The sequence below is a fragment of the Leucopleurus acutus genome, assembly GCF_964270905.1.
Source record: "Leucopleurus acutus genome assembly, chromosome: 11".
Classification (NCBI taxonomy): domain Eukaryota; kingdom Metazoa; phylum Chordata; class Mammalia; order Artiodactyla; family Delphinidae; genus Leucopleurus; species Leucopleurus acutus.
This window is the reverse complement of record NC_139152.1, coordinates 87,001,551-87,017,062: the sequence shown is the minus strand read 5'-3', so window position 1 is coordinate 87,017,062 and position 15,512 is coordinate 87,001,551. Positions and strand designations below refer to the sequence as shown.

The 15,512-nt window shown below is 36.7% G+C and overlaps 1 protein-coding gene across 3 annotated transcripts in view; it reads right to left on the bottom strand.

Annotated features, from left to right (window-relative positions):
- The window catches only part of WASHC4 (WASH complex subunit 4), a 52,160-nt gene extending 41,426 nt beyond the window's left edge, over positions 1 to 10,734 (bottom strand). For all 3 annotated transcript variants that reach the window (XM_082850642.1, XM_082850643.1, XM_082850644.1), the window contains exons 1-7: positions 10,616 to 10,734; positions 7,270 to 7,409; positions 6,278 to 6,331; positions 6,116 to 6,181; positions 5,314 to 5,359; positions 4,778 to 4,845; positions 1,468 to 1,550 (exon numbers count right to left, since the gene is read on the bottom strand). In XM_082850642.1, the coding sequence (XP_082706768.1) occupies positions 1,468 to 1,550; positions 4,778 to 4,845; positions 5,314 to 5,359; positions 6,116 to 6,181; positions 6,278 to 6,331; positions 7,270 to 7,409; positions 10,616 to 10,676 (518 nt within the window). In that variant the 5' untranslated portion in view covers positions 10,677 to 10,734. The remainder of the gene's footprint in view (positions 1 to 1,467; positions 1,551 to 4,777; positions 4,846 to 5,313; positions 5,360 to 6,115; positions 6,182 to 6,277; positions 6,332 to 7,269; positions 7,410 to 10,615) is intronic.
- Positions 10,735 to 15,512: the final 4,778 nt, after the last annotated feature.

The following is a 15,512-nucleotide window of genomic DNA, read 5'->3' as shown; positions in this document are numbered from 1 at the left end:
TATTATCGTATTCCACTTTCCCAAGCAGATAACTTGTACATACAGAGTCTGGGCTCTCCTTGCCTACACCCAACTCCTCAGTGGGTAGGTATATGTCAATAGGCAACCCATGAATAACCCTTAGCCATTCAAACCTAAAGGATCTAACTTGGGATGGAGCTAAAGAAATAACAAAACTGGTATTTATTTCTTTCTAAACTATCAGAATTTCGCAATTTTCAACTAGAATCTTTATCCCACCCAAACTGGCATTTGGGAACTAGACCTCTTTTCAGTTGGATTTATTGCTAGCATTCTCATTCCTACTGAAAAAACAATGCATACAAATGGGATTATACCAAAGTCAAAAGCCCCAGGATAATTCAATTTTACTTCCTAGAGAGTCAATCTACTCAACAGTAAATAAATTAATACTTATCAAAGCATATATAAATATCCCACAAGATAGAATATTTTAAAAATTAAACACAAAATTCAGACAAATTTCCTCTTTCAAGGGCAGCAGTGTGGTAGTGGGGAGTCTCTTTGAATTACACACCAAGTACAGCAGGGGTTGGGGGGAGCTGTGCTCTCATTCACTTCTGCCATGAGGAGAACTTCAGTGAGAGCACGAACATAAAATAAATAACTGACTGACTGGAAAAACATGAGAATGAGAAACAGTTAACACAGTCTTTCACTTTATAAAGAGAGTTGAGATGCAGCATGGTATAGTAAGAACAACAATGAATGGACTGGTGACCAAAAAAGCAGTACCTAACTTGCTATGGAATCTTGGCAAATAATTCCTTTGGGCTTCAGTTATCTCTCTTCTCATAATTGAGACTCCCTAGTCATATACCTAAACAAAGTTTTGTAACATTATAATTAAGTAATAAATGGGAAAATTTTTAAATATACAGTTTTAATCAAATGCAAGATATTACTTTGTGGTGGTTAAGAATACTAAGGGCTCTATGAAAATGTGGTCTTTTTCTTGATTTAGGGCAGTGGTCTCCAAACTTGGAAGAGCATTAGAATTACTCACAAAAATTTTTCAGGGTAGATTACCTAGCCCCACTCCCCAAGATTCTGTAGTTTAAGAAAAGTGTCACATGATTCTAATCCAAGGACCCTTCAATGTAAAGGAAAGAGGAAATAAGTAGAGACAACTTGGTACATATACTAATTCTATATTAGCCTTTTCTATACAATCAGATTTCTTTAAGATTATTCTGTCAACATTCTCGTTCAGACAGATAATGGGCTCATTCACCATGGCAGAAACTGTCTTACTAACCTATGGATTACACACATCAAGTAGTGTTTAAAACATCATGAGTGTTCAAAGAACGCTGAATAAGTGAATGAAGGAATGAGTGAATAAGTGAGTGAACAAATGAAAAACTTTCAGATATTTAGCTAGTTTAAGAAAAACATTTCCTGCATCTCTATTAAAAATGTAAAAACATTTCTAAAATCCATTACTTGTTACTGATATAGAGGGCAGCCAACTGATGGACTACATTCATCACCACTTCATAGCACCTCGTAACAAAACAAGACAGTTCCTGAAATGACAAGTTGAGTATATGTTACAAGTTGAGTAAATGTCACTATTTCTGACTGAATTTTTATGGTAACAATGCTAAACAAAATAGTTTTCTACTAAAAATCTCCAGTTAACCTGCAGAAAGACAACTTCAAGCATCCTTCAAGCAATCAGTTCTTAATTCACCTCCCAACGTTATTTCTACCTCTTTGCCCCTACAGCATTTCATTCATCCTTCTATTTTAAGTCTTGTTTTCATTACTCATATAACTCCTAACTGACAGAGACTGTCTTATTCCTTCTTTGAATGGCCACTGCCCAGTATGGTGGCTAACCCTCAACTGCTTCTCAATAAATGTCTGCCTATTAAATGAATAAATGAGTGAACATCTGAATGAATGAAGAAGCTCAGAAGCTGCCAGTTTAGAAAGTATGACAATGAGGGGAAGGGGTCTTCAGAAGTCACTCTGAAATAACTTCAAATGTTTATTACCTTGAACCTTATCTATGAACAGGCTTGGCACACATCAAGTGAAATATTAATTATCCCAGGAATATGTTTGTCATTAAATAGTTAACTCACATCTATCCTAAAATATTTAGAACCTAATTAAACTTATGGCTGCTCTAAACTGTAAGCTCTATGAGGGCAGAAATTTCTGTTGGTTTTGTGCACTGCTGTATCCCAAGCACCAAGAACAGTTTCTAACATATGCTAGGCTCATAAAACATTTGTTGAATGTTTAAAAATGGAATCATATGCAGCTGTTAGATCCACAATTTAAATTTTTTGAAAGTGAAAATAATACATTTCAATTTTATTTAAACAGCTCTAGTTTTACATTTCTTATTAAACTTCTAAAAGTCTAATAAAAGCAGAGGAAAGAACAGAAAATGCAGGACAAATAGAAAGCACAAAACAAAAAGGCAGAAATAAGTCCAGATACATAATACACTATTTATATAAGACAGAAATAGAAACAGAATTAACCAATTAAAACACAGAAATTTTCAGATTATATAAAAAAGCAAAATCCAGATAGATGCAGTTTTAAAGAAACACAACTAAAACATAATAACACTGAAAGGCTGAAAGAATAAAAAGAATTTTAAAAAAATGCTAACTAAAACAGAGCTGGGGCAATGATATTAATATCAAACAGATTTTATTAGCATTACTATAGCTAATGACCATATATGTAACTATTTATTACCTACATAATTATTATCACAGCTTAAGAAGATCACCACACAATAAAAGATTCCATTTACTGGAAATTATGAACAATTATAAACTTGTATGCACCAAATAAAACATCCTCAAAATAAGAAATGCAAAATTTGACAAAACTAGAGAAACTGACACATTCACTTCAACCTTGTAAATTAACATTTCTTAGACTCCTGCCCAGCAGGCTTCCTGTTAGGTTCTGCCAACAGGTGGCATTAAAAGCAGACTAGAAGGCAGAAAATGGACATCCTTCCTATTTCTTGCTGTTTTTATCAACATAATCCAGGCAGGAACAGTTCACCCCAGCAATGGCAGCTTGCCCCAGGCTCCTCCTTCTTTCAGCACTACAGAACCAATCTTCAATTTTAAACTCTACCAGCAGCAACCAGGCAGCACTGCTTCCTCAGAGGTATGATACTAATTCCCTAGGGCTCCTCCTCCTATAGCTCCCAGACTCTGGCAACCCGAAACTTTTCCCTTTTTTACCCTAGATGTAGAGGTGATATCTGCTTCCTCTGGCTTACCTCACTGTTTTTTCTTTCAGCCCTCCAATTCTTATGGAACCAATTCTCTATATTAAATCTCCTCCTTTTTTTTTTCTCTTTCTTTCTTTAATTGAAGTATAGTTGATTTATAATAGTTAGTTTCAGATGTACAGCAAAGTGATTCAATTATATATATTTTTTTCAGATTCTCTTCCATTATAGGTTATTACAAAAGATTGAGTATAGTTCCCTGTGCTATACAGTAAATCCTTGTTGTTTACCTATTTTATGTATAGTATTGTGTATCTGTTAATCCCAAGCTCCTAATTTATCGCTCCCCACCACCTTTCCCCTTTGGCAACCATAAGTTTGTTTTCTATGTTTGTGAGTTTGTTTCAGTTTTGTAAACAAATTCATTTGTATTATTTTTTAGGTTCCACATATAAGTGATATCACATAATATTTGTCTCTCTCTGTCTGACTTACTTCACTTAGTATGAAAATCTCTAGGTCCAGCTCTGTTGCTGCAAATGGCATTATTTCACTCTTTTCTATGGATGAGTATTATTCCATTTTTGTATCTATGTACCACATCTTCTTTATCCATTCATCTGTTGATGGACACTTAGGTTGCTTTCATAACTTGGCAATTATAAATAATGCTGTATCACTGGGGTGCATGTATCTTTTTGAATTAGAGTTTTTGTCTTTCAGAATATATGCCCAGGAGTGGCATTGCTGGATCATATGGTAGCTCTATTAAATCTCCCCTTTTGAAATACCTCATGTGATTTGTTTTCTGGACTGAACCCTGACTGACACAAACCATCATAGAGGATACTTTCAACAAAATGCTCTGTTAGGTAAGAAGACCAAAAAAAGTAGTAAAGATATAAAAGATTTGAATATAGTAGCATGCGTGATTCAATGAAATATATCAAATCTTATATCCAACAATCAGAAGGTAAGTGAGATTATGAGTACTGTTCCCTTATCTCCAATTTTTGCCTTTGTCATATTATATAAGCATTGCTTTTATAACAGAGAAACAGAAGTTATTTCATTCTTTTGATAAACCAAAAGACCTAGAATAACTAAAACTTTGCAGTGATGAAAAGCATATCTAAACTGAAACATCTGGTTAGAAGCATCATGTGCTGCTGCTTTTAAACCTCATCATAGCTCACATAACAGCTTAATGATCTCCATTAACAACTTTTTCAAACATAAAGTATCCTTTCCTACCAGGTACAAAATTTAAATTATTTTAAAAGGCATGGTGATAAACTGTCCATAAATGAAATTATACGAAGAAACTTATTTTGATAGCTTATCTTACTAAAAATGCTATGAAAATCTTCCAGGAATTACAATCTCCTTAACTATCAATTTAATCCATCTCCAACTAAGTATCTTACCCTCACAGTACACATTCTTAGCATTTGAAGGTTTCATAACTCTTTTCTGATTATGTGTGATTTACTCAAACTTTTCAAAGAAAAGGCTCAATAAAAAGTAAAAACCATTTACCTGTAAGAATGAAATAAATCTCCCCATCTGAATTTGGCAATCGCCTTCCACCATGCTGGAATCTGTAGCTTTAAAAGGCAACATGAAGAATATTTCAATTTTTTATTTTAATCAACACCAAAAGAAAAAATGTGATTTTTATTCATTAGGACATCTTCTAATCTGCACAGTATTGAAAACAGAATTTTTACACTGAAGAGAAAAATGAAACAATCATTAATCACACAATTAAAAGTAACCATCTGTTTCACTATTTAATGAATTCAAGGAAAATCCTCATCTAGCTACAGTGCTTTGTAATTTATAAAAATATCAAAATAAACTTCATACAGAATTTGCTGCTGCTTCATCACTGAGGTTTTTTTTACCTGTTTACCAAACAAAAATATAAACCGACAAAAAATCTGAATGTTAATTTTCTCACACTAATACTTCACATGATCATGACAGTCCTAGAATTGCCAGTTAACTTTTTGTTCATTTCAATCGCAAAAAAAAAGCATCACAACATTACAATGTGAAATTTTAAAACTTACCTCCTTCTCCATAAAACAAGAGACCATTGTAAAATTTAGTTTCAGCCTGTTTAAAAAAAATTAAAATAATTTTATAAGGTTGCTATTTTGTTTTTAAATTCCTAAGCTCTCTTAGTTATCCCTATTTAATAGTAAGCAGATGACTACATCACATACATAAATTCACTTAAAGTCAAAAACTGCTTGCAATATAGGTAAATGTAATTTATCTTTAGAGTACCAAAGATCTTACTGATACTCAACCTTATTTCTTGATTTCTTTAGCCTTTACTTTGTCTTATCTGACCACTCTGTAATTTCCCACATCCTCCCACTAGTTCATGAGAGAAAAAGCAACCACATAGTATCAAAAAGGTAGAGAAAAAAAGATGAAGTTTACCATCTTCTACCAGAGTTTTAATGGCTCATGGGTGAGGAAACACAGAACATATTAAAAATGCAAAGCTTTAAAAAAAAAATCAGTTATATCCAGAAAGCCATTATATATGACAAGTAACACAGAAGGAATGCAGACCCAGACTCAAACCATTATTACCAGTAAAATGTTAGGTTGAGTGACACTCTTTCAGCTTTGGTTTCCTCATCTATTCCTCACATACCTCCTGGGTGGTTATTAGCATTAACGGGGTTAGCATGATGTTTGGTACACAGTAAACACCCAGTGAATGGTACTCATTATTACTACTATTATAAATATACAGTTCATTCAACATTCACTAAATATTTATGCACACTGTACACATATAAGCACATATTTGCTTTTAAATCATGTTTTTAAGGTCTTAAGAGTACAAATAATTACCTCATATTTTAATTTCTTGATTTCACAACAAAGTGCAGCATAAACAGTGATGACTTTGTTTAAGACCTAGTTTCATGAGTAAAAACACAAAAGGAAAAAAGTAAATTATAGCAGATAACTAAAGCATTTTAAAAATAGATTTTTAGGTTTAGGAATCTGTACCTTGTTTTCAGTCTTTATGAGTTCCAAAAGGGAAGACTGTTCATAAGGCAAAAGCTATAGAAACAAAGGAAAATAAAATTTCTTTTTAATTTGAAAAAAATCATGAAAATTCTAAATACACGAACTGAGAGACTATCTCTCTTCTATGGAAATTTGTGTTCGACCCTGTACTCAGCACTAGCACCACACCAGATGGGCAGTGACTGCTAATGGCTATGGGATTTCTTTTTGGGCTGGTGAAAATGTTCTAAAGTTGACTCTGGTGATGGTGGCACAATTCTATGAATACAGTAAAAACCAAAGAATTGTACGATATATGAATTACATCTCAGGAAAGCTGTTATTAAAGTAAGTCAACGTGCGACTTAGGACAGTTGTCTAGCACATAATAAGTACTCAATAAATGTTAGCTATGACTTAAGCGCCAACAGTTTCAAAGATAAAACAGAACTACCTCAAAATGGAACAGAGCAGGAGTGACTTATTTTATATCTTAAAAAAATCACTCCCATATTAAGGTCCCCTAAATAGCATAAGGGAGCTTCTGGGAAATCATGGAAATATTCAGTATCTTGATTGGGATATGAGATACATGGGAATAGGTGCTTGGTAAAATTCACTGAACAGTATTTTAAATCTATGCTTCTCACTGTATGTAAAATAACCTCAATTAAAAAAACAAGTAAAGCTTCAATATGCTATTCCAATCCTCTTCATTTTCTTGATAATGAAAAACAAGTTAGCTCAAAGAGTTGGAGTTCGTGTCATTCTTTGACACTGAAGACTTTGAGTTTGTGTCATTCTTTGAAAAGGAAAACAAAAACACATGCATGGCTTAGAGAAACGGAAATTAACCATTTTTCTCCAAGTTTATTTTAGTTCTTTTAGATTCCAAATAATAAAAATACATATCCCAATTTTGAAAACTGTTTTCAAGATACAGTATGTCCTTAAAAAGTATACATAAATTAAAAAATAAAACAAAATCAAACCTTTAATGCTATAGGATCAAGATTGAAATCCCAAACATCTCCAATTGAATCATCCAGTGCGTCCTCAATTCTTCTCAACTGAGAGGTATACTCCTCAAGAAATTTCCCATAATTCTTAAGCTGGACTTCAGCATGAATTTCTAAATTTAAATTTTAAAAGTTTGTAAGAAGTATAAGTAATGAATTACAAGACATTTACTTCAAATAATCTCAAAAGTCACAGCAAAGTAGATACTAAGCATTGTTAATGTATCACTTCGGAATGTCTGGACTTCTTGAAAATAAAGTTTTAAAGTTAAACAATAACTGAACTTTCAATCTTTTCCAAACAGATACGATAATTGTAAAAAACAGTAGATGTTACCACTTAGAGATATCATCTTAAAACTGCAACTTTAAAATACTAGGAAAAAGTTACTATACCGTTTACTCCAAAATCTAAAATATGTGAATAATGCCTTAGACAACTCAATGTCCTGATTCTATGTTTCAGTCATAAACAACTTTTTTGTGCAAAAAAAAAAAAAAAAAAATCATGACCTGATTTAGGTGCAAAAATCTGTGTTGTCATAGAAGCAAAATTTTAAAATGTAATGCTTAATTACACAGTAAACTACATCTAAAAATACACCTAAATATTGTTTTTTAAATGGTTTTAGACCTGCTTCATCATATTATTCCTGTAATGCCTCAAATTTACCAAGATATTTTGTTTTAATTATTTAACTATCATAACAGAATTGGAAAAGCCACTAAAGGACAGTGAGTACAGAATACTGTGCTGATATTTACAGAATTTACACATTAATAGATGACTCTAGGAACTCACTGGAATAAACTGGACAATAAAAGTTTGCCTACTCAGCAAAGTTAATGACAGTAAATATTCCACCTTATTAAACATAAGAATTCATTACTCATTCCAAAGGCAGCAAATTCAACTCCAACTCAGTTTCTTTTATTGATATGAATTACTTTATTCCATCGCTGTCTTCTAAAAAAAATAAAAATTTTCTCTCCTCAAATTAGCAATGCCAAGCAACTCTAAGATAAGGTATGTTCTAACTCATTAAGGATAAAGACCTAGCTTCACATTCTCCCCTATTTTGCAACTAATGCTCCAAATCAGGTGGATCAATTAGTTCATTAAGGTTCCCATCTCATTATAGTATTCATCTAGGCAATTCTGGAAAAAAATTAGTCTAGATATGATTCATATTCCAAAAATTAATGAAAACAAGGCACAGAGAAGAGAAGTCCACTCTTCCCTACAGCTTAAATTTTTAAAACTGCATGAAGATTCTCGAAATCCCAAGTACATGTCTAATTTTCAGTTACGTGGGAAATGACCAAAGCTGCGTTTAAACAGCAAATGAGTTCTTAATCGCAATGCTAGAAAAACATGCCAATGAATTATTCATTTAGTCTGTTTGGAAATTCATAAAGTAGCAGGCAAGAGAAAACCTGTAATAACATTAACATTCCTTGCTGATAAATTTTTAAGTTGGTAAAAGTTAAAATAAAAAGATTTGAAATAAGAACTCCATAATGATTCTTCAAGAGTAAAAAATGCAAAAACCTATTTACATGCTTATCTCTTCCAACAGACTTAATTCCTTGTTTTATCTTTGTATCCCTAATACCTACCACAGTTCCTGGCATGTGGAAAGTCTTTTGAGTGAATCAGATCATTCTGATTGAACCATTTTTCAAACCCAAAACATATTTTCATTCCAATATTTTGCAGATACTAAAGTAGGGAACCTCTGTCCATAAAACTTCATACACGACAAGATGCAGTTCACTTTAACAGTAAATACAGTTATCTTCTCTGTAAACAAGTTGAAAGATTCAATACCACCAGGATCATTTTTTCATGCTGCATAGGAGCTTATAACTTATGGAATGTTTTGTGAAAAACTGCTAACCATCCTGAATTAAGCTCATGCTTCTTTGAGAGGCTAATAAAACCTAATTACATCTAATGTGCCTGTCTTTTGTAAAATTATGCAAAATTTACACGTAATTTTTTTAAATAAATTTATTTATTTTATTATTATTTTGGGCTGCAATGGGTCTTCGTTGCTGCGCGCAGGCTTTCTCTAGTTGCAGCAAGTGGGGGGCTACTCTTCTTCGTTGCGGTGTGTGGGCTTCTCACTGCAGTGGCTTCTCTTGCTACAGAGCACGGGCTCTAGGCGCGCAGGCTTCAATAGTTGTGGCGCGCAGGCTTCAGTAGTTGTGGCTCGCGGGCTCTGGACCGCAGGCTCAGTAGTTGTGGCGCACGGGCTTAGTTGCTCTGCGGCATGTGGGATCTTCCCGGACCAGGGATGGAACCAGTGTCCCCTGCATTGGCAGGCAGATTCTTAACCACTGCACCACCAGGGAAGCCCTACCCCTAATTTTTAAAAATTACATTCACCTTTTGAGAAAACTACATTAAAAAAACAAATTCACAAGCAGTATGTTCCAATCTCTCTTATATCACCTACGCAGATTCATATCACCAAAGGTCAGAAACAGATCACCAATTTGCATTCATCTTAGGTAAAGTTTCACTGAAATAGTTTGGCCTCTAAATTTTGCTGCGTGGAACTGAATTTGCTAGGTTAAAATGAGACAATCCAATTTTATTAAGTAAAATCAGAAGCAGATTTGCTGTAATTTCTGAAACCTTTTTAGGTGCGCTGGAAACTACAGGACATCACTTTTGAAAAATACCACTTAACGTAAATAAAAGGCACGGGAGGAGATAAACTTGACATTCACGTGTTTATTTTTTTACCGCGAAATGAGTTCTTTTTCGCTATCTTCTAGAGAAGATAAGCATATGAATATGAAGGTAAAAACACTCAGACTTCCAAAAGTTGGTTTGGGAGGAAAACGAAGAAAGACAGGAAACCGAAACAGGAACCTGGACCTCAGCCTCACCTACCACTGCACGCTTTGAAGATCTGGCGAAAGCCCCGGGCGGCCAGAGACAAGGCAGCCTCCGCTCCCCGGGCTGCGGGCCCTCCCCGGGCGCGCCCCGCCCGAGCCCCCGGCTGCACAAAGTGGACGCCGCGCCCCCCGGGCCACAGCGGGCTCCCCAGGACCACAGCGGGCTCCCCAGGACAGTCACCGCCCCGAAGGCCGAGCCGTGGCCGGGCCTGACCCAGCATCGCCGGGGATCCCAACCCGGAAAGTTAGGTTCGCGAGCGCGTCCCTCTCACACCCCGGGGCGCAGAAAATGTCCCGAAGCGGACGGCTGCGCGCCGACAGCGACGCAGAGCCCTCCCGCAGGAGCGCTGCCGGGGCTGAGGCGGGCCGGGGAGCGTCCACCCGCAACCCTTGCCTGCCGCTCCCTTACTCTGTGAGCCGTCGTCAACGCGGTCGAACTCCCAGTCCGGGGACAGAGTCTCCACCGCCATCACTCCGGTGCCTCCCACAGTCACAGCCCCAAACAGCCTTGGCGACGACGGCGGCCTCAACCGGGCGGCGGTAACCGCACGTGACTTCCGGCTTCAGTCCCGCCCCCACTCGCGAGGGCCGGCCGGGCTCGTTGCCCCGGCGGGTCGCGGGGGCCGCTGGGAAAGCGAGTCCTCCGTGGTGGCTCGAGGAGGCTGCCGCGGCGCCGGCGGTGGTCCTCGCGGTGTCCTCCCGTTGCTGTTTGGGCCTCGCCACCGTTCAGTTCACTTTTCACGCCACATCAATACCTTCAATTTCGCTCTGCTATCTTCGAGCCATTTTTAATACTAGGAGAAGTGCTCCCTCAGTCTAGCCTAAAAAGGGCAAAATTGATGGGGTCGGGGCTCAGCAGATGCGGTTCTCTAGGACGTCGCCGTCCAGGCGCTTCTTCCCAGAAGCCCGTTTATCCTACGTCTTCCCGGTAGTCACCGTCCGACCTCTTGTTCTGCACGCCTTATGCAGATTGTTCTTGAGAAAAAAAGCGGTGTGCAAGAGGAGGAGTTTACTTTACGAACACCTTAAGCGAGGAATTTTACTTCTCTGCTAATATTGCGCTCACCGGCTCTCTACCCACCTCTTCTTAAAAAGGCAGGGGGGAAGAAGAAGCGCTGTTTAAGTGGGTTCTAAAAGGTACCTACCCACTAACTGGCTTTTCGGTGAACAAGGATCCGTGTTACCCAGTAAGGCTACGTGTCTACAAGTATTTGCACAGCAGTGTTCATTGCTGCATGGTTTTTAATAGATACTAGTAAGAATCCAGGTAAACGTCCATGAATAGGGAGTAATTACATAAAGTTTAATATGGCCATACTACGAAATACTAGATAACTGTTAAAAGAAATGAAGTAGGTTTATAGAGACATGAGAAACTGACAGGAGAAAAATGTGTATTTGTGGTTACATTTGTATATTTATATAAACGTGTATTGGCATATGTGCATGTAGATGCATAGAAAGAGAACTCAGATCACACCTAACAGGACAGTTGTCAACTGGAAAAGAGTATGTGTTGGTGATTAGAAAGTGAATTTTCAAGTTTTATTGTGTCTACTTACATGTTTTTAAATCTTTAACAGTGAGAATTTATGAAGGTCTTCTGTAGTCTTAAAAAGGACCAAAAATAACTAACTTAATCAAAGATAGTAAACGGCCTCTTGAAAGAGCATTCCCTGAGGCCCTTGAATCTGCAGTAGGTCAAATATTTGAGTGCCCACTAGGTACCAGGTACCATGCTAGATGCAGAGATTATTATGAAAAAACAGACAAGAAAGGTGGGTCCCACCCCTATGGTGCTTGCAGTCTTAGTGGGCATTTTAGAAAGGAAAAAAGAAAGGCAACTTGAAAATGACAGGTAACATCAGTGCCTCACGGTTGGCAGACATTTTTCCTTTTACTTATGTGTGATCATGAGTTTGACTTTGCTGTATTCTTCACATTTGTGTTAATCACTGTAATTAATCTCCCAATAGCTCATTATGATACATTGAAATTACAGGTCAGAGCAATTTGAATCTGCATGTCCACTAATCTATTAAATCAGTGCAAGAGGCAGTGTCATGTAATAATCAAAAACACAAGTTTCTACAGTCAAATTGTGTAGGTCCAAATCATAGCTCTGCCACTTACTAGCCATGGGGTTTTGGGCCAAGTAATTTAACCTCTGCTTCAATTTCCTCATTTGTAAAGTGGGAATAATAATAGTAAACTCCTCATAGGATTGTTATGAGGACTAATTTAGTTCATACATGTAAGAGGCACAGAGCAATGCCAGCCACATACTATAGAAATGTTTGCTGTTCTGACTCATCGTATCCTTAATTTTAAAAGAGGTCTCAGGGATTGCCTCTTTTTTTAACTTTTTATTTTATATTGGAGTATAGTTGATTAACAATGTTGTGATAGTTGCAGGTATACAGCAAAGTGACTCAGTTACACATATACAGGTATCTGTGCTTTTTCTAATTTTTTTCCCATCTAGGCCATTACATATTATTGAGCAGAGTCCCCTGTGCTATACAGTAGGTCCTCAGTTGGTTATCCATTTTAAATATAGCAATGTGGACAGGTCAGGGATTGCCTGTCTTGAACTTACATATCTTTAAATCAAATTCCATGCCTAGAATTTACAAATTTATTAGAGAATTACAAGTTAGATACTAAATCTAAAGCACATTCAGGGACTTCCTTGGTGGTCCAGTGGGTAAGACTCCGTGGGGGGCCTGGGTTCAATCCCTGGTTGGGGAACTAGATCCCACATGCATGCCTCAACTAAGAATTTGCATGTTGCAACTAAAGATCCCACATGCCGCAACGGAGATCCCATGTGCTACAGCTAAGACCCAGCGCAGCCTAAATAAATAAATAATAAAAATAAATATTAAAAACGGTCCACATCCTAAGTAAATAAATAAAGCACATTCACTATAAACTGAAATGTGCTCTCTGAAAGTTATTTATTACAACAGATGTTCTATATTTCCCAGGCCTAGGCTATCAAAGGCAAATAATCATTTTGAAAAATTAAATATCCTTCTTTCTACTTTTCTTCATTCTTAACAGTACTTTCTGAAAGGCAAGCTTGGAACTAGAAGGGGAAGTATTGTGCTATTTTGAGAGCCTCAAAGAACTTTAGAACAGTTCCCTTCAGAATGTGCCTGCCCTCTGGCACCTTGCCGTTAACCCTTATACCCACAACTTAAGTACCAGTTTATTCTGTACCAAAACATAGTGAGTGTGTGTGTGTGTGTGTGTGTGTGTGTATAAAACAGTGCTAAGTTCTTGGTGAACTTGTTTCTTAATATACATTTAAAGTATGTTTCCTACAATAGAAAATCTATGGTAATAATTCACTAAAGGCATTTCTCTTAGTAATCTGTCAGAGTCCTATGTGTATCTGTCAAAAAGATACCTAATATGGTAATTCATATATTTCTTTACAAAATAATCTCTCACCTGGACAGCAGTCTGAGTCTTCCTAAACCTATCATGACAGATCTTTTCTTTGCATTGTCCACACCACTGAGTGAAGTTTCTCAAAACCTATCTGATCAGGGAATGCCCCACTTTAAGTCCATCAATGAATTCCATTGTCCTTGGCATGGAGTTTACACTTCATAGGATGGAATACAAGGCTTTTTCCAATCTGCAACAGAGAACATATGGCCTGCAAAGCCTAGAATGTTTACTGTCTAGTCCTTTACAGAAAAGATTTGCCAACCCCTGGTCTAGAATCATACAGTTATACAAAGTTTATTATGAAAAACAGCAAAGTCTCACCCACCCCCTCCCCCATTTTCCTGTCCCCAAAGGCAACCACTTCTATCTCTCTTAGTTGATTATTTTAATACTTACTTCCGTTTCTCTAAATAGCATAATGACAATATTCTTTAATTTTCAACTTTGGGAATTATATATTGTCTTCCCACTATGGGAGATGAGGATGTAACTATCTTTATCCCCTCACCCCACCATCCATATCTCTGCCATCCCACCCTTTTTCCAATATAGTTATATAATAATTTTGGTAGGTCAATATTCAGTGTTATGACTCTATTAACGCAACTCATAGTTGAGCCATGTAGTAGACTATGATATTTTTTCCATGCAAAGCTTTTTGTTTTTCCTGGCATAATTATTTTGGGTTTTTTTTAATGTTGTTTGCTTAGTTTTGTTTTTACCAATTCAACCTGAAAGTCTTCACCAATTGTCTAAATTTCCTCTCAGGATGTTCAGATGCCTGAGGTGCTCCATTAATTTCATCATCCTACAGACGGCTCCTAGAGCTTTCTAGCTCACTACCATCTGGACATTTTTATTAAGTTCAATATTCATTAAATGTTTTTCTTTGACATAGTAGTTATTTTTATTGTGCTTTTGAATGTGTTTTTCAATTCCCAAATGCATGGGGATTTTTGATTTATCATTCAAAATTGATATCTAACCCAATTTCATATGGTCAGAGATGATGGTCTGTGTGATATCGATTCTTTCAAATATTATGAGACTTCCTTTATATCCTAATTTGTAGCCTAATAAGTGGTGAAATGAGAAAATGGATGTAAGCCTGAAAAAAAAGAGGTGTTCTTTAAGTATTGAATGCAGAGTACTATGTTCATCAAATCAAACTTCTTAATTAGAGATACAATGAAGTTTTGTTTCAGCCTCCTGATTATTCCAAAAATCTGCCATTCAGCTGGGTTTTTGGATTCCTATACTCATGGATGATCAATGATTATGGGATCATGTAGGTTACCATCATACCTGATTCTGTGGATCCCAGGTTGCACTGAGCACTCCAGCCCTGTGCCTCCATAGTATTTATTTTGAAATTGTATGTTTGTATAACTGTATCCCCTGTCAGGCTATGTACTATTTTCCTATTATGGCTGTAATAAATTGCCACAAACTCAGTGGCTTAAAACAGCACGGATTTATTATCTTACAGCTGGGGAGATCAGAAGTCCGACATGAATCTCACCGTGCTAAAATCAAGGTCTTGGCCGGGCTGGTCCCTCCTGGAGACACTGAGGGGAGAATCCACTTTCCTGCCTTTTTTGGCTTCCATGCATTATTCCAGTCTCTTCTGCCATCACATCTACTAGTGACGCTGATTCTCCTGACTTCCCCTTCTAAGGACCCTTGCAATTACACTGGGCCCATTCAGACAATCCACGATAATCTCCCTTTCTCAAGAACCTTAACTTAATCACATCCACAGAGTCCCTTTAAACAGGTAAGGTAACATAATCATAGGTTATCATAAACATAGCTTTGGAAATTAGGACATAGACATATTTGGA